Raw genomic sequence first — 19,716 nt, forward strand, 5'->3', positions numbered from 1 at the left:
CAGGATTAGAACTGGCACCTGTGTGGGATCCCTGTGTGTTCAAGGCAAGGACTTCATTCACTAGGTTACTGTTCTGTACCAGGCTCTGCTTCTGGAATTTAAAGTCATATTTATTGAACATGCAGTTCTGTACTAGATTTTGGTAGGCAGAAAAGATGGTATTTCCTGAGGCCTAGAACCTGGGCTCTGGTGTCCATATTGCAAGAGAAGATGGGGAAGTGGATTTAGGGTAGTTTCCCATTATCCTTTTATAGAAATCCAAACCCCTTGATATGCCCTGTGAACTTGCATTAGCTATGATACTGCCCAGCTGTCCAACTCACACCTGCCAGTGTCTTCTGACATTTCCCCTGTGCTGTGCTCCAGCTACACTGGCCTTCTTGCTAGTTCATGAAAAAGCCAGATTGATTCCCAGCCCCCATAACCTGGTAGAAACCTCCACTTTGTTCCATAATGCCTTATTACCATTTAAGTATCTGTTCAAATCATCCAGCATACGGTATGTAAAATGTTTCCCTTTTTATGACCTGGTAATCCCTCCAGTGGTTAATTTCCTTTAAAACACACTGTCATTTCCATTAAAACACACTGTGTAAAAACTTATACCCATTATTTTCTGTCTGCTGTATGTCTTTTTTTGTTCATCACTACGTTCAAAGTTCTTGGCACAATGCTTGGCCGTAAAGTAGTGTACTAAATATATGCTAAATGAATAAAAGAGAGAAATGGGCATTCAGACCCGAACAGTTCGGCATGGTGGTTGCTATCATGGAGGTTAATTATGAAGATTGAAACCTAAGTGTACCAAGGGAGGCAGGCATAGTGTTAGAGAAGTCTCCCCTTGGAGACTTAAGGCCTAAACAGTGAGTTGGGAGTTTGGCAGGTGGGGGATTGAGCTAGGAGAATTATGGGCACAGTGTATGTGCGAAAGATGTATTGATGAGCATAAAGACTGGTGGTATTCAAGGAGAGAAAGAGTTTGGACCTTTTCATAGCCAGGTAGCCAGGACACAGGACTGAACACTTTGTCTCCACTTTCTCTCTTCTTTTGAGTCTTTGGCGTATCATTCCTGGAGTTGTACCCTGTCACTCTAGTAAGACTGCTTTTACAATCACCAGGGATCCTTTCTGTTTAGTCATCGTCTTACTAACTGTTGGCTTTATTTACTTTCCTGAACTGCTCTCTTCCTTGCTTTGTCTGGTGGTTCTAACTTCTCTTTCTGTCTTGTTGGCAGGCTTCTCTTCAGCATTGCTCATCTTTCTTTAAACATTTTATAGAGCTCCATTCTTGTCAGTCAGCTCTTGTCATTCTGTACATTCCCTGTGAAAAATATCCTTGACTTCCACCTTACTACTCTTGATATCTTTTATTTACTTTATATCCTTTTAAGTTCCAGATACCAGTTGTCTACTGAAAAGTTCTCTCTTTTTGGATATCCTATATGCATCTCAGACTCAAGATGTCTGGAAAGTGAACCTATCATTTTTAACCCAACTTAAAACACACTTCTAAATTTCTGTCAGTGAATTCATTTCCAGGAATAAATTTCATTTCATTATTGCCTAAAATAGAAACTTCTGAGTCCATTTAGATTGTTTATTCTTCAATATTCAACTGCAAATCACTTCAGTTCTAAAAATTTCTCAACCACCTTTCTTCTCGTTTTTGTTGTCAGAGCACTTTAGGTAGTAATTTTTCTTAGTCTGGATTCATTTATTTTTTTACCCCTAACACTGATTGCTCCCCTTCCTCTCCTCTCTCCAGCATCTCTGGTTTAATCAGTCCGACTTCCTCCCTAGCAGTTGGTGTAAGCAATTAATTCTGACTTGATCTGTCATTAAGTCCATGACCACCTATGTCCCAGTTCTAACTCTATAGATCCAGTGCCACTTCCATAATTTTGATAGTAGTTGCTCTTCAACTAAACACTCGGGCCACACCTGATTACTTACTCATACTACATCTACAGTGAGGAATTCTTGTAATGTGCATGGTGGTAATAGCAGAGGCTTTAGGAAACAGCAGCAAGAATGTGTGAAATACCATCAAATACTCTACAGTTTTCCATCATTGGAAAGGCTTATAAGTCAAAAAGTGTTACAGCTTGATTTGGACTTAAGATGGTGAATTTGTTAGCTTCAGAAGGGCAACTTTTTAAGAAAAATAACATTTGATTACATTTAAAGCATTATTTTTAAGGAAATTAGTTTTTGTTTGTTTGTGGTTTTTTTTTTTTCTTTTTTTCTTTTTAGGCCCTTAGAGCATAATGACTCTTGTCTCTGATACAGGCATTGACATGTAGAGAAGAGCTCTTGACTCTTCTCCTGTCACTCCTTCCACTGGTATGGAAGATACCTGTTCAGGAAGAAAAGGCAACAGGTATGTGTTTATTATGCCATTCGCATTATCAAAATTCTTTTAGGAAAAGGTATTTCTGCCTGAATAGTTGATATAGTTTCAGCTTTAGAACATTGTATATTGTCGGGATTTATCATGTACTTAATATAAAAAATTGAGAAAACATACTGTTTTTTATAATGATACAAAACCATATTGCTTCATGGGGTATTATTCGAATATAATGTTGATTAGGACTTTTATGCACAAGCAGAATACTTAGCAAAAAAGTAAATTAGGCATATTATATATTATCAGAAAAACAGTACAAAGTTTGATGTAAGAAGTTATTTTTCTCTATTTATTTTATAGCTGTTTTCTGTAACTATTAGTAATAGAAGAAAAGTGTAATATTGCTTTTGTTGTATTTGCTTTAGTACAGTTTTCTAATGTTGCTTTTAAAGAATGAATTTGAATTAAAATTGGATAGAATTGTTACACTTAATAGGTATTTTTAATTTCTGCATTTGAAAAATTTATGTCAATATCTCTTCACATAATTAAATAAATAAGTATGCATATATGTGATTATGTTATATATCATGAAACTTTTAAATGTTTCACCACAAAGATTGGCAATTTTCCCACTTGCCCTATTTCCAGGAAATGTAAGTTATACATTATTTCAGAATTTCTCAGGTTAGAAATACATACTTTTGTATTGTATTTAATACACTATATGTTGGTAAGTTTCTGATATAGGGTTTTTTTAGGTAACTATATAAGGTGTTATAATAATGTTTTACTGCCTATTTGTTGGTTCACTAAGTCTCTGCTCCTATTTTCTTTGGAATTTGTAGAATGCAAAGACTATTAATAACTTAGGAAACCTGATTAGTGCTCTTTGGGGGAAATTGTTCTCATTGCTTTCATTGCTTGCTTGAATAGACTTTTTCAGATTCCTTTTGATTTCTTCTCTACTCATCTAAGTTGTTTTTCCTCTTAATTAAAATTTAAATTTTTAGACTCATTTATTGACTCTAAATTTTAACTGCATTTTAAAATAGCACTTATTACATATTGTACAGGGAAGAATCAATTTCACTGTGTTTTAAAATTAATTTAGGGTCTGGCACAGTGCAGTGGCCTACTGGCTGAAATCTTCATGTTACATGTGCCAGGATCCCACATAGGTGCCAGTTCATGTCCACACAGCTCTAGTTCCCATCCAGCTCCCTGCTTGTAGCCTGGGAAAGCAGAGGAGGATGACCCAAAGCTTAAGGAACCTGTGCCCATATGAGAAACCCAGAAGAAGCTCCTGGCTCCTGACTTTGGATTGGCTCAGCTCTGGCCATTGCAGCCATTTGGGGAGTGAACCAACAGATGAAGATCTTTCTGTCTCTCCTTCTCTCTGTGTATCGGCCTTTACAATAAAAAAAAAAATCTTTAAATATAATAATATACATTATTATAAATATAATAATGCTACATCTAGCCATACTTTTCCTCCTACCCATGATCTAACTCTCCCTTCTTTTTCTTTTTTTGCTATTTAAAAAAAAATTTTACAATAACATGCTTTCAGTTTATTTTAAACTCATGAATTTAATCCTCTAGTAAATAAAGAATTCATGTCCTCATGGGCATAGACAGGCTGTCAACAATAATCAAATCTGGGAATGTCAATTTCACTTATATAAATTATATTTTGGGGGCCCAGCGTGATAGCCTAGCAGCTAAAATTCTCGCCTTGAACATGCCAGGATCCCATATGGGCACCAGTTCTGGTCCTGGCAGCTCTACTTTCCATCTACCTCTCTGCTTGTGGCCTGGGAAAGCAGTCGAGGACGGCCCAAAACTTTGGGTCCTTACACCCATGTGGGAGACCCAGAGGAGGCTCCTGGCTCCTGACTTCAGATCGACGCAGCACTGGCCATTGCGGCCTCTTGAAGAGTGAACCATTGGATGGAAGGTCTTCCTTTCTGTCTCTCCTCCTCTCTGTATATCTGACTTTGTGATAAAAATAAGTAAACCTTTAAAAAATTATATTTTTGTATGTTGTGTGTTAGTTGCCACAAATCAGGGAAAACATATTTGATTGGCTTATTTCACTAAACATAATGATTTCCAGTTGTATCTATTTTATTACAAACCCCTTGATGCTGTGCGTGTAGAGGTTCATTCGTACAAGCCCCGCAGGGCTCCGCTGGTTGAGTATTTACAGAATGAATATATATATATATGTCAAATTTTCTTTATTCAGTCATCAGTTGATAGCCATTTGAGTCAATTTCATGTCTTAGCTATTGTGAATTAAACAGCAGTAAGTACAGGGGTACATTTTAAAAGATAACTCTTTCATATGCTTATTGTGCTGATTTTATTTCATTTGGGTAAATTCCCAGAAGTGGACTGGCTTGGTCATATGCTAGATTTTCAGATTTCTGGAGGAGCACCCTATTGTATTCCAAAATGATTGTGCTGGTTTACATCCCATCATCGGTGTGTCAGAGTGCCATAACCTCCTGCCAGCGTTTATTGTTTTTCATCTTTGAATGGTAGCCACTCTAACTAGTGTGAGGTGAAAATTCGCTGTGGGTTTTATTTGCGTTTTTTTGTTGGCTAGTGATCCTGAACACATTTCCATGTATCTGTTAGCCATTTGTATTTCGTTCTTTGGAAATGCATGTTCATGTCCTTTGTCTATTTCTTAATTGGATTATTTTTGTTGTTGAGTTTCCTGAACTCTTTATAGATCCTAGATATAAATGCTTTATCTGTTGCATAGTTTGCATATAACTATTTTTTTAAAGATTTATTTATTTTATTTTTATTGGAAAGGCAGATATACAGAGAGGAGGAGAGACAGAGAGGAAGATCTTCCATCCGATGAGTCACGCCCCAAGTGAGCGCAACGGCCGATTCTATGCCGGTCCAAAGCCAGGAGCCTCTTCCGGGTCTCCCACGCGGGTGCAGGGTGCCAAAGCTTTGGACTGTCCTCAACTGTCTTCCTGGGCCACAGGCAGGGAGCTGGAAGGGTAGCAGGGCTGCCGGGATAGAACTGGCGCCCATATGGGATCCCGGGAGTGCAAGGTGAGGACCTTAACCACTGCGCCACTGCACCAGGCCCGCAAATAACTATTTTTTAAAGATTTATTTATTTTTATTGCAAAGTCAGATATTTACAGAGGAGGAGAGACAGAGAGAAATATCTTCTGTCCGATGATTCACTCCTCAAGTGACTGCAATGGCTGATGCTGCACTGATCCAAAGCCAAGAGCCAAGATTCTGTTGCTCCAGGTCTCCCACGTGGGTTCAGGGTCCCAAGGCTTTGGGCCATCCTTGACTGCTTTCCCCAGCTACAATAAGGGATCTGGATGGGAAAGTGGGTGTGCCAGTATTAGAACCGGCACCCATATGGGATCCCTGCATGTTCAAGGCGAGGACTTTAGCCGCTAGGCCACAGCACTGGGCCCGGCCAATAACTTCTATCATTTGCCTCTTTGTTGATGCTTTCCTTTGTTACAAGAAGCTTCATAGCTTGATATAATCCCATTGGTCTATTTTTTACTTTATTGCCTGTGCTTTTCTGTCTTTTCCAAAATGTCTTTGTCTATTCCAGTGTCCTACAAAGTTTCCCTGAAATTTTGTTCTAATAATTTGATAACGTCAGGTCATAGAATTAGATGCTTGTTCAATTTTCCTATAAAGTGTGGAAATCTTTTTTCATAATGCTGCATGTGTAGTTTCAATTTTCTCAGCAACATTTGATGAAGGTATTATCATTTATCCAGGGATTGATCTTAGCTCATTTGTCACAGATTAGTTAGTTGTAGTACGTGGATTGATTTCTGAGGTTTCAGTTCATTCCACATGTTTGTTTTTGTGCCAGTTCAAGGCTGTTTTGATTATAATTACCATTTTGAAAAATTTGATATTGTGATGTCTCTTTCTTTGTTTTCGTTTGTAAGATTGCTTTAGTGATTTGAACATCCTTTGTATTTCCATATGAATTTTAATATTTTTTTCTAGATTTGAGAATAATGTCATTAGTATTTTGGTTTAGATCACATTGAATCTGTTAATTACTTTAGGCAGTATATGCATTTTGATTATATTCTTTCAATCCACAAACATAGATTTTTCCATTTTGTGTCTTTTAATTGATAAGGTTTTACAGTTTTCATCAGAGACCTTTCATGTCTTCAGTTAAGTTTTTTCGAATATATTTTAACTTTTTGTAGTTATTGTGAATATTGGTGATCTTACAGGTTGTTTTGCAGCCATGGTCTTATCTGAATATTCAAAGGCTCCTGGTTTTGTTTTATTTTTATATCAAACTTAAGAATTCTGGTTGTTTCTTAGTGGGGTCTTTTGGTTGATCCATATGTAGAATGACCCCATCTGCATACGGGTAGTATGGCTTCTTCTTTTCTAGTTTGTATTCTTTTGATTTCTTTTTTCTTGCCTGTGTCTGGTTAAAACTGCCAGAACTGTGTTGAAGAGCAGTGGTGAAAGTAGCCATCTTTTTCTTGGTTCAGGATCTCTGTGGAAATGCTTCCAATACTTCCCCATTCACTATAGTGTTGACTGTGGATTTGTAATGTAACTCTTTGTGTTGAGGAATATGTATTTTACAATCGTAGGTGAAATGTCTGATACGTATCCATTAGGTCTATTTGGTCTATAGTATAGATTAATTCTGTGGTTTCCTTGTTGATTTCCCATCTAGTTGATCTGTCCATGCATGAAAGTGTGGTCTTTAAGCCTCCCTGTTATTAGTATTATTGGAGTCTGTGTCTCCCTTTCTACTCATTAGTATTTATTTTAAATAACTAGGTACCGTGGCAGTGGGTGCATTTACATTTACTGTAGTCATATCTTTCTGTTTAATTGATCTATTAATCACTACATAATTATGTAATTATAATATCTCCTTCAGCAGTTTTTTGTTAAATTCTAATTTTTCTGATATTAATTGGCTGTCCTGCTCGTTTTTGCTCTCCATTAGCATGGAATATCTTTTTCTAACCTTTCACTTTCAGTCTGTGTGAATCTTTTTGCTTGGTGTATTTCATTCAGGTTACAAATATATGGATCTTTTTTTAAATCCATTTATCCAGTCTGTGTCTTCTGTATAGAGAATTTAGGCCATTTCCAGCAAGATTATTATTTATAAGTAACTAGTTTGGCCTGCCACTTTCCCATAAATGTTTCTATTGTTTATTTTGGATTTTCTCTATAATATTACTAGGAGATTTTCTGCTTTCATATTCTTTCATAATGATGTCTACCTTTGTTTGCATGCAGCACATCCTTAAATACTATTTATAATGCTGGAGAACTGGTAAGAAAATCATATTCTGTTGGCTTTGGAAGGTCTTTATTTCACCTTCACTTATAAATGTGAAAGCCTTGCAGGGTACAGTATTCTGGGTTAACAGTTTCTTTTAGATCTGTGTTTCTGCATTCTCTTCTGGCCTGTAGGGTTTCTGAGGAAAATCAGTTGTCAGTTGATTGGAGATTCTCGGAAGGTAATTTGCCATGTCTCTTATGCACATGTTAGAATATGTTCCTTTTTTACTGTTTACAGTCTGACTCTAATGTGTCATGGTGAAAATTTTTTCTGGTCACATCTGTTAGGATTTCTATGTGTTTCCTGTACTTGGTTGTCTCTTTCTGTGCTGCTTTTATTTCATGGCATACACCTTCTCATTCATTCTCTATTTGCATACCTTCAGAAACTCCTAAAACATGTATTTTAGTTTATTTGGTTCTGTGTCATAAATCTGAATCACTGTTTCAGGTTTTTTAGATTTTGAGTAATGTTATGATCATTCTTTTTTTTAGGCTTTTCTTCAGAGTCTTGGTCTTTACATTTTAATACTGAAAGATGTTTGTGTTTCTTTTTGAGGGGTTATTTGGTCCTCATGCTCATGTTTTTCGTATTCCATATTTACTTATTTTAAGAATATAATTTAAAATTTTATTTTTAATATTGTTTACGTAGTTGAGGGATTCATGCTTCAATTAGGGTGAGGAAGATAAAGTTATGGAGGAACATGGGTGGAACAAATGTTTCATTTCTTTTTATTTTTTTCCTGTGTCCACTGGAGGGAAAGGAGAGGGAGTTGCTTGTTGCTGTCAAATTACATCAGCACCTGGGATGGGAGACAGTTGTTTGATGATACCTTAGAAACCCCAATGTGAGGAATAATGTTCTGAAGGTGCTACTTGAGTAGTTTTGACAGTTCTGAGATGTTGGCTTCATTTGCGCCAGAGTTAAGAAAATCTTTTCAAAATCTGATGGTTGACAAAGTCCACCTTGATACATCCACTGGACCAGACATTTGCTGCAAAACTTGGCCAGAAGAGTTATCCAACCTGTTCTGCTTTTCATCCTCTGATGAGGCATTTCATGTCCTCTATTGGCATAGATGAGCTAACTGTCATGTCCCCTGTGGTATGCAATCTGCTGCATAGGCATTGGTATCTGAGGAGGCCCAGTCCAGTACATGCACTCCAAGGTCGGATCATATTCTTGTGATTTTTCCCTATGGCCAGGTTTTGGCCCGCAGTCCAGTTGTGAGTCCTCCCAAAACCTCACTTGGGAGGACTTCAGACTTAACTCTTAGATGCATCAGTCAGTGCATAGTCAGATTCAATTTATCACTAGTACCATTGCACATACTGGTGGATACAGCTGTCTGGTCAATTTCGCCCCCAGCCTCATCTCTTATGTGAACTGGCAGGAGCTGCAGCCTACTAGGGGAGTTTCTCAAGTTCATCTGTCAGGTCAGCTCCCAGCACTGGATCTGTTTACCAGTGGATACTGCAGCCCAGCCTGACATGGTGTGCCTCCAGTCCTGGCACTCACTGTCAGATATTGCAGCATGGCCTGACCAACTCATACCCAATCTTATCACCGGTGGATGCTACACCCTAGTCCAGTCCATGTCACATTCATTCTGGCTCTTGCAAGTGCCAGCGAATACTGGGGCCTAACCCAGTCTGGCCTGCCCCCAGAACCTGCCCATATGCATGCTGACATGTGGTACACCTTTGCCTGTCCTGATCTGCCTCCAGCCCTGGCTCTTGTGCTCACTATTGATAGCTACAGCCTAGCAGGAGAGTTCCAAAAGTTCTCCTACCAGGCCCTTTCCCAACCCCCAATCTTACATGTGGTGGTGGGTGCTTCAACCCAGCCTGGCATGATCTGCCTCTAATCTCAGCTCTCACCAGTAGTTGTTACAATGCAGCCTAACCCACAATGGCCCATACCGTGTCCTGGCTGTTACAAATGTCAGAGGGTATTGTGGTGTGGCCCTGCCAGCCTATTCCAAGACCCAACTTACACACTTGCTGAGTGCTATAGCCTTGCCTGACTTGTCTGCCCCCAGTCCTGGTTTTTATGTTCCCTAATGGGAGCTGCAGCGAGTGAGTTCTGCAGTGCAGCCTGGCCCAGCCTGTTACCACCCCCCAGCATTCACTAAAACGTTGGGTGTTGCAGTCCCACATGGAAGCCCATAAATCCCCTACAGAATCTGGTTCCAGATCTGGTTCTTACGAACCAGTGGGTGTTGCAATGCAGCTGATGTGATATATCTCCTGTGCTGACACTTAGCTTTCATGTGCATTGGTGGGTGGCAGGCAATGCTGCTTAGCCAGCCAAGGTCTCCCATGTGGGCAGGTGACTTACCCTGACCCAGACATGCCCTCTGGTTTCCCCCTCTAAACCACTCAGCCTCAGTTCCTTCCCCACCTTTGAGTGCAGTGATCCAGTCTGTAGAAGGCCGCAAAAGTCACTTCTCCCTTGTCAAGTATGACCCTAGCAGCCGCTACTCCAGCACATCCCCAGACCCCCTTCCCTGGCAGTCTGCAGCACCTCTCCCCCAAGCTGTCTAGTAGCTTGCAGCATGCCTGGGGTACAGAGGGGGCGTGTTCCAACTTGGCATACCCCACCTTCCCCACATTAGCTTAAAGAAAAAATGAACACCTATGCTGGCACACTGGTGTAATTAGCACAGATTTGGTGTTAACCAGGCTCAGAATGTCTGCCAACCGTTAGCTGCTTTTTTCCCAGCAATGTAATACTTGTCTAGGTATAAGGCAACCTAGGCAGTTGCCTACAGGCAGAATTTACATTTATTTTTAAGCATTTATAGGGCTACTGGTTGGTTTTCTCGTCTGATGGCTTTTATCTTTGAAGTATGCCTGTGTGGTTCAATGTGGTGTCTGCTTCAGTGAATATTCAGAGGTGTCTGCTGGGTAGGACCAGGGTGCTCTGTCAGTGTTTGGATGGTCTGACCAGCAGAGCCAGTAACGTTGACAGGGAGAGGGTCTGGGGAATTAAGCACTGACAGAGACCAGTGATGGTAGAAGTCTGCGGAGTCTCCCTTTATTGCTCCTTCAACTCTCCTTATATACTCTTCCCCCCACATCCTCATTTAGCAGGATATTGGATACAGATGATTCCAATTAGTCTAGGTGTTTTTAGCCACAAGCCCAGTTCCTGTTCCTGCCCAGTTCGATGAGCGTTAATCAACTCCTTAGCCCACAACATTTGGAGGTGGTGCCAGAGTCCAGGATGGCTCTTGTTGGGCATGCCCAAGTTGGGCATGATGGATCTCTGTTGTCAGCAGAGGGTACAGTATGTTGGCTGGTGTGATTACAGCCATTCATCTCTCTGAAAGATGATCAATGCCTGGGGCAAGCCCACAGTGACTATACAATGCACCCTGGTAGGCACAAGAACCACATCAAGGATCTGTGCCGTCCGAAGGTGAGCACAAAACCCTCTGCAGTAACCTGCCTCAAGCCCTCAGAGAACTCTGGTTCTCTTAAGCCAGTAACTGCCCAGAGACCCAGCTACAGCTGGTCAGAGAACTGCTGCAGTCATAGCACGCAGGGCTCCCAGAGTCACAGAAAGCAGAACATCTACTCTCAACCCTCCTGCTTTTGTCCACAGAGAGTGCCGAGGCATTCCCAGCCCCTGCTGCTTGTTGGGGATTCATCTTGGCAGTTTTAATACGGGCACTCATGATAGAATGAGAGGAGGGGAGTGCCCTGCCAGCTTAAGTGGGTGTCCCACCCCCTTCCAACCCTCCAAGCCAGACTTACATTCAGTAGAGACCATTAGTTTATTCCTACAATTTAACCCCCGGTCTCACCTATGCAGGCCATAGCAGCCTTTACTTGCCTCCTCCCTGCTAGTCACTGGTGGACATTGTCGGAGGGATGGAAAACAGTTTGTGCTCTTCCTGCCCTGGGTTAGGTGGGCATCCTGCCCCTGTTAGCACTCCAGGACAGACTTCAAGTCAGTGTGATGTGCAAGGTTCTTCCTCGGGCAGTATAAACAGTCACACGGGCTGTTCAAGACTCCCGTCACCTCGTTCTGAGAAGATGGTGTCTTCTCTAACCTCCCACTGTTGAAGTCACTTGTGGTGTTGCCACCTGCATGTTTCTACTGTCCCCACTGCTCCACAGCATCTCTTGTTTCTGTAGAATTTCCACTGCATAGTTTCCCTCAAACTCTCCATTGGGAATTCAGTTACTCTGTTTTTCTTGTTATCCTCCTGTGGTCAAAATCAGCACATCCTCTCCCAACTTAGTCTCCTTGGATCTCTCCTAATTATCTTCTTAGTTAGTAAAAGGGACTCATTCATTTGCCAATTAAATAGCTATTGAGTGCTGACCATGTGATAAATCTGAAGCTCTAGACATCAAGGATAGAGCATTGTTGTCTGTCCCAAGGCCTGATTAAGTACATGAGACACATGAGAAATATTTTGATTAAAGAACTCTTGCACATACTATAAGAGTTTGGATTAATTTTAAGAAACTCTGAAGTTCTCCACTGAGGATTATAAATGAAATGCTGTTTTTGAGGATATAACACCACCCCTGTGTCTTAATTAGTGACACTTTTGAAGATTTGTAAAATTGTATGACCAGCATCACTAAATACCAAATAGCCTAAAGAGTTTTATGGAGATTAGAGTACAATATAAAAGTTTTAAAAAATTGTATATATTTTGGCCTGGCGTGATAGCCTAGTGGCTAAATCCTCACCTTACATGTGCCAGGATCGCATATGGGTGCCAGTATGTGTCTGGCTGTTCCCTTTCTCATCAAGCTCCCTGCTTGTGGCTAGGAAGGCAATAGAGGATGGCCCAAAGCCTTGGGGACCTATAACCATGTGGGAGACCTGGAAGAGGTTCTTGGCTCCTGGGTTTGGATCAGCTTAGCTCTGGCCGTTGCAGCCACTTGGGATGGAACCACTGGATAAAATATCTCTCTCTGTGTCTCTCGTCTCTGTAAATCTGTCTTTCCAATAAAAATGAATAAATTTTTAAAAATTATATATACATCTGCCTATTTATTTGAGAGGCATAGAAACAGTACTCTTGATTTCCTGTTCACCCTCTAAATGATTGTAAAATCTAGGACTCAGCTGAGCCCAATCTGGTGGATGAGCAGTCCATTCAAGCCTCTTATCTGGGAAGCAATGAACTGAATACTTTAGCCATCTTGGTGGCCTCTCAGGGTCTGTCTGCATTAACAAAAAGCTGGAGTCAAGAACCAGCGGTGGGTGTTAAACCCATGCCTCCCATCTGATGTGAGATTGCGGTGTGCAAACTACTAGACCAAATGCCTTCCTCGATAGAAATTTCTGAATAAAATTTACTTCCTTGCTTCTGTGCTTTTGTTGTTTTCAAAATCAGTTTGCATCCTGTGAACTAATGTCACCTAGTATTTAGAATGAGAAGGATAAGCGTAGGAGGAAATGACCCAGAGACATATATAACTAAAGGCATACAGCAGAATTATACTCAGGACAAATTCCTAGAGTGGCAAATGAAGGAGTTATTGCTTGTACACATTGAATTTAAAAAAAGGGTGAGTTTTTCTAAACTTTCTTTCTTTATTTCATTAGATTTTAATCTACCATTGTCAGCTGATATAATCCTGACCAAAGAAAAGAGTTCAAGTTCACAGAAGTCTACTCAGGAAAAATTACATTTAGAAGGAAGTGCCCCATCTGGTCAGGTTTCTGCAAAAGCAAACATCGTTCGAAAGAGCAGACGACAACGTAAGGTCACACATCGATATTCTGTAAGAGATGCAAGAAAGACACAACTCTCCACCTCAGATTCAGAAGCTAACTCAGATGAAAAAAGTATAGCTACGAGTAAGCACAGAAGGCCCCATCTGCTGCAGCATTTTGTAACACAGACTCCTAAAGATGACTACCTTGCAGTCAAGTTTGACCACTTAGCAACCAAAGAACAAACTCCTGATTCAGTGGCTTTGGAAAACTCCAGAGAGATTATTTCAAGACAGGAGTCAAACGCCATCATTTTAAGTGAGCCAGCTGCCTTGTCTATTACCAGTAACATGAACAACTCTCCATTTGACTTATGTCATGTTTTGTTATCTTTATTAGAAAAAGTTTGTAAATTTGACATGACCTTGAATCGTAATTCTGCTCTAGCAGCCAGTGTAGTGCCCACGCTGACTGAATTCCTAACAGGCTTTGGGGATTGCTGTAATCAACATGACAATGTGGAAAGTCTAGTAGTTTCCACAGGTTGGAGTGAAGAACCAGTAGCTTTGATTCAACGGATGCTCTATAGAACGGTGTTACATCTTATGTCAGTAGATATTAACACTGCAGAGATTATGCCAGAAAATCTTAGAAAAAATTTGACTGAATTACTTAGGGCAGCTTTAAAGATGAAAACTTGCCTAGAAAAGCAACCTGACCCTTTTGCACCAAGACAAAAGAAAACACTACAGGAGGTTCAAGAAGACTTTGTATTTTCAAAATATCGTCATAGAGCCCTTCTTTTACCTGAGCTTTTAGAAGGAATTCTGCGGATCCTGATCTGTTGTCTTCAAAGTGCAGCTTCAAATCCCTTATACTTCAGTCAAGCCATGGATTTGGTTCAAGAATTCATTCAGCATCATGGGCTTAACTTATTTGAAATGGCAGTTCTTCAAATGGAATGGCTACTTTTAAGAGACGGAGTTCCTCCTGAAACTTCAGAACATTTGAAAACGCTCATAAATAGCGTAATGAAAATCATGAGCACTGTCAAGAAAGTCAAATCAGAGCAGCTGCATCATTCGATGTGTACAAGGAAAAGGCACAGGCGCTGTGAGTATTCTCACTTCATGCATCACCACCGGGATCTCTCAGGTCTTCTGGTTTCAGCTTTTAAAAATCAGGTTTCCAAAAGCCCATTTGAAGAGACTGCCGATGGAGATGTTTATTATCCTGAGCGCTGCTGTTGTATCGCAGTGTGTGCTCACCAGTGCTTACGCTTAGTACAGCAGGCTTCCTTAAGCAGTACTTGTGTCCAGATTCTTTCAGGCATTCATAACGTTGGGATATGCTGCTGTATGGATCCCAGATCTGTTATTATCCCTTTGCTACATGCTTTTAAATTGCCAGCACTGAAAAATTTTCAGCAGCATATATTGAATATCCTCAGCAAACTTATTTTGGAACAATTAGGAGGAGCAGAAATAGCGCAAAAAATTAAAAAAGCAACTTGCAACATTTGTACCGTTGACTCTGACCAACTAGCCAAATTAGAAGAGAAATTGCAGAGAAACTCCCATGATGCTCTGTCTTCTTCAGATTTATCCAGCCCTTCTTACAGATCTCAAGGGATCCTACCCAGCAGTGGATCTGAAGACTTACTGTGGAAGTGGGATGCTTTGGAGGCTTATCAGAACTTTGTTTTTGAGGAAGACAGGTTACATAACATACAGATTGCAAATCACATTTGCAGTTTAATCCAAAAAGGCAATATAGTTGTTCAGTGGAAATTATATAATTACATATTTAATCCTGTACTCCAGAGAGGAGTTGAATTAGCACATCACTGTCAACATCTAAGTGTTACTTCTGCTCGAACCCATACATGTAGCCATCATAAGCAGTGTTTGCCTCAGGAAGTGCTGCAGATTTATTTGAAAACTCTGCCTGTCCTGCTGAAATCCAGGTTTGTATGCATTAGCGTATGTGTGTTAAAAATATTTTCTTATTGTATACGTTTGAATGTGTGATAAAATGTATGCATCTGAACCTCTAAGCATGGTATTCCTAAGGCCTCTGAGGTAGTATGCAGTTCTTTTCCTGAGATTTATTTTTAGTTATCAACAAAAACCTTCCATTCCATGTGAGATTTTTAAATATTTTATTTATATATTTATTTTACTGGAATGGTTAAAGAAAAGAAAGCCATTGATTTTAATTTCTCAGTGGGGAAAAAGTATCTCAAGATACATTTCTGAGAAAAAAAAATGGATACAACACAGATATCCCAGAGCATGGTTAAGATTAAATCAAACATTTAATATATCTTGGCAGAGTCTTATTAGAAACGTTTACAAAAGTCATGTTGGAACATGGAAAATGCTTGTAAGATTGTAGGTGGTAAAAATGACTAAGTCTGTAATAGAATTCACCTAGTTAGAAGTGTGTAAAATATACACATACAGAGATACTTATTGAAGCAGTCGCATTAAGGGGATTTTTTTATGTCATATTTATATTTGTTTCCTAAGCAACAAATGCAGGAAAATTAGAAAAATATTACCTTCATTATCTTCATATATCACATTATTTTTAGTGTTATTCATGTTAACATGGCTATTTTAAAACTAATACTGTTATTTAATTTTTTTTTAACATTCTGATGTGGCTTTAATTTGTGGCTTTAATTTTTTAACATTCTGATGTGACTTTAACTTATAACTCATTGATAGATATGGGGACAACCTTAGCCTCACTAAGCTGGCTTGTATTTCTTGTTATTGGGATTCCAATGAACTTGAACACATGAGACACCTGAGGCAGAGCTAAAAACTTTAAAAAATATTATATGCTTAATTGATTAGCCAGCCAAATTCAGAGACACTGTTGAAAAACTCTAAGTAACTCTAAGTAAGTCTGCTCTGAAGTTTGGTTCTTTCCCATTGGATGAGATGCAGGTCTATAACAAATAAAAAGTCCTAAATTAACCATCGTGCAAATGAATAAATAGCTGCCTGCTCACGAAGTAGCCACCATGAGTGTGGTAGGTTCTGGCATTTAGAATTCATAATTTGGGGGAAAATATTTTTGCCAAATTGCTTCATTTAATTTTGCATGCATGTAATCCTTTTCTTTTTAAATACTACTGGAATAATACTTGCAGTATTTGGAGAAGGATGTAAGAGTAATGAGGAAGTAACTTAACATCCTGGTAATTATCTAAGAACTTTGCTTGGATGACTGATAAATCAAATAAGGCAATGGTTTGTAAATACCACATGTAGCAATAACATGTTTGAACAGGCTATGTATCTACTTATAGATAGTATTTCCATTTATAAAATGTTTTATGTTTTCCTCTCAGGGTTATTCGAGATTTATTTTTAAGTTGTAATGGAGTAAATCAAATAATTGAATTAAATTACTTAGATGGTACTCGAAGTCATTCCTTGAAAGCGTTTGAAACTCTGATAACCAGCTTGGGGGAGCAGCAGAAAGATTCTTCCATTGCAAGTACTGAACAGAAGGAGCTGCCGTCCTTAAATGTAGGAACTGCTTTTCCAAACCAGCAAGCTTATCCAGAGTCTCCTCAGAGCCTCAGCAAATTTTATGCCAGCCTCAAAGACGCTTATCCAAAGAAACACAAGACAGTTAACCAGGATATGTATCTCAACACTATAAACCTATTCCTCTGTGTGGCATTTTTATGTGTCAGTAAAGAAGCAGAGTCTGATAGAGAGCCCTCCAATGATTCAGAAGATACTTCTGGCTATGACAGTACAGCCAGTGAGCCTTTAAGTCATGTCCTGCCATGTTTAGCTCTTGAGAGCCTTGTCTTGCCTTCTCCTGAACATATGCACCAAGCAGCAGATATTTGGTCAATGTGTCGTTGGATCTACATGTTGAATTCAGTCTTCCAGAAACAGTTTTATAGGCTTGGTGGTTTCCAAGTATGCCATAAATTAATATTTGTGATAATTCAGAAACTATTCAGAAATCCTGAGGAAGAGCATGGAAGAAGGCAAAGAGTTGTAAGTGTAAATGAAAAGCAAGATATAAATAAAATTTCCCAACCTGATACAACTTCAAAGGAAGATTTATTGACTATAAAAAATGATCCTGTACCGTCAGAACTGGGGATTTCAGAAAAGAGTGCTGACAGTTTAGATAAATTAGGTTCACAGCAGATTTCTTCCATGAATTTGGAACAAATTTCAGCGGCTAAAGCTGCTTATGGAGAAGTAAAGGCATTTATCAACCAAGAAAGAGAGACTCTACTTCAGAGTATACGACTTTTGGAAGCTCTTCTGGCCATTTGTCTTCATGGTGCCAGAACTAGTCAACAGAAGATGGAATTGGAGTTACCTAATCAGGTAATATTTTGTTCTTAGTCTGAATCTGTGTATTATACCCTGTTAAAATTCTAACAATACTATAATCATTTTAAAATATATTTTACATTTTTGAGAGGCTCTCACTGTTTCGGAGATATTTATTACCAGATATTGTGGAGGACACAAAAGAGATGCATGTACCCATTTTTACCCTAAAGGAACTTACTGTTCAGTTTGGTATGTAAAAGCCTGGTGGGGAAAAGTTTATGCATCAACTATCAGATTGATATAATTGACATTGTGTTTTAACATTCAGAACACATAGTGTGTAGTGTTGGAATGGTGCTTTTGGTTATCCTGCCCTGATCCTGTTGCCTTTGTTTGTATCTCTAGTGTTTATAGTTCTCATCCTGTCTTGTCCCTGTGTAAGTTTCTCATATTGTACTGAAAATTTATCCAGGCTCGTGTCCTCATATGGCACCATCTGCTGCATCTACACCTGTCTTCTGAGGGTTACCCATGGCCAAGATACCTAGAGAAGTGTGCTCCTCACCTGTGGTTGATGGATGTGGCTCTTGGGGATAGTCTCTGTTGTCTGGTTCAGGCTTCAGAGCTCCCCACGGAATATCCGGACTGGGACTGGATATTACCTGAAGCCACATTTTTTTTTTCGGAATTGTTTCCCTGATTTCTGCTTTCCTTGCATTGGGATTGTTTTCCTGACTTCTACTTTCCTTGCATCTGTTCATATTCTCAGACTACTTCTCACCCAATCAAGCAATTGAAACTGTAGGATATGAGGTCCTGCATCTAAGGAACCTTGGGATATGATTCCTTTATTTCCTTACTAACTCTGCCCTAACTCTTCTGTCAGGTAGTGGGCTCTCCTTACCCTAGTACCAACCTCTGTGTAGCATCCTCTCTAGAAATATTGATTGCATGAGCTGGAATTGTGGCACAGCAAACTAAGTTGCCACCTGTAATGCCTGAGTCATTTGTGGGCTTGATTCATGTTTCAACTGCTCCACTTCTGATGCAGCTCTCTGCTAATGTACCTGGGAAATCAGAAGATGGGCTAAGAGCGTGGGCCCTTGAAACCTATGTGACAAAGCAGTGAAGCTCCTGGTTTCTGATTAGGCCTGGCTCAGCCCTGGCTGTTGGCAGTCATTTGAGGAGTAGATAGAAGATGGATGTTCCATGAAGACTAAATGGCTCTGTCTCTACTTCTTCCTCTTTCAAATAAATAAATAGAAAAATTAATAAATCCTTTTTGAAAAACCTTGAAACTGTCTTATTGCTCACAATTAGAATCCATACTCTAACATAGCATATGAAAGTCTTCACAATCTTTATTTCTTTGTTTAGTCTTATGTCCTGATATCCTTAACTCTTGCTACAGTCAGACATACTCAGTGTCATTCTTGGTATTTGTGTACTTTTGTAAGTGTCCTTCTGCCAAGTATATTCTCTTCCTTTGTGTTTATGCCCGTTCTCTCCTTATTCTTCACTGTCCATCAAATATGATTGCCTTCTAGGACACTATTGTTAGATCTCTATTTTCTTTCCTAAAAACACTTTATTTTCTTTCTTCAAAGCTTTAATTTAGTTGTCATCATATATGATTTGTGCATATCTCTTTGTCATCATAAGATAGAAACAAGTTTCTTAGCTATCTTTATGATTTCATCACCTGGTAAAGAGATGTAGAAAAGTAGTAACAGCTTCCTCAAAAGCAGAAGGAAAAGAGTTAAAAAAACAGGGAGAGAAAAAAATTAAAATTGGATAGTTGGATATTGCCAGAAATCTCTAACAAATAAAAAATGGTTAACCAAATGCTGTTTCAAGGAATATTTCTAAGCATAATTATGATACACTGAAATTTAAAACCAAATGCAAAATGTATGTGATAGCAAAAATGTTATTAACAGTAGAATGTCTGAGTAGAAGCCAAGTATTTATATGATCATTTTAATTTTGTATCAACTGCAAATAAATGG

The 19,716-nt window shown here is 39.3% G+C and overlaps 1 protein-coding gene across 5 annotated transcripts in view; it reads left to right on the plus strand.

Annotated features, from left to right (window-relative positions):
* Window positions 1-19,716, plus strand: part of LYST (lysosomal trafficking regulator) — a 173,266-nt gene that overhangs the window by 40,740 nt on the left and 112,810 nt on the right. For all 5 annotated transcript variants that reach the window (XR_005882511.1, XM_040968181.1, XM_040968182.1 and 2 more), the window contains exons 4-6: window positions 2,290-2,380; window positions 13,275-15,351; window positions 16,750-17,758. Coding sequence is in view for 4 of the 5 variants with exons in the window: in XM_040968181.1 (XP_040824115.1) it covers window positions 2,290-2,380; window positions 13,275-15,351; window positions 16,750-17,758 (3,177 nt within the window). In the remaining variant the exon portion in view is untranslated. The remainder of the gene's footprint in view (window positions 1-2,289; window positions 2,381-13,274; window positions 15,352-16,749; window positions 17,759-19,716) is intronic.

The sequence above is a fragment of the Ochotona curzoniae genome, unplaced genomic scaffold, assembly GCF_017591425.1.
Source record: "Ochotona curzoniae isolate NIBS_2020 unplaced genomic scaffold, NIBS_Ocur_1.0 scaffold_4683, whole genome shotgun sequence".
NCBI lineage: Eukaryota > Metazoa > Chordata > Mammalia > Lagomorpha > Ochotonidae > Ochotona > Ochotona curzoniae.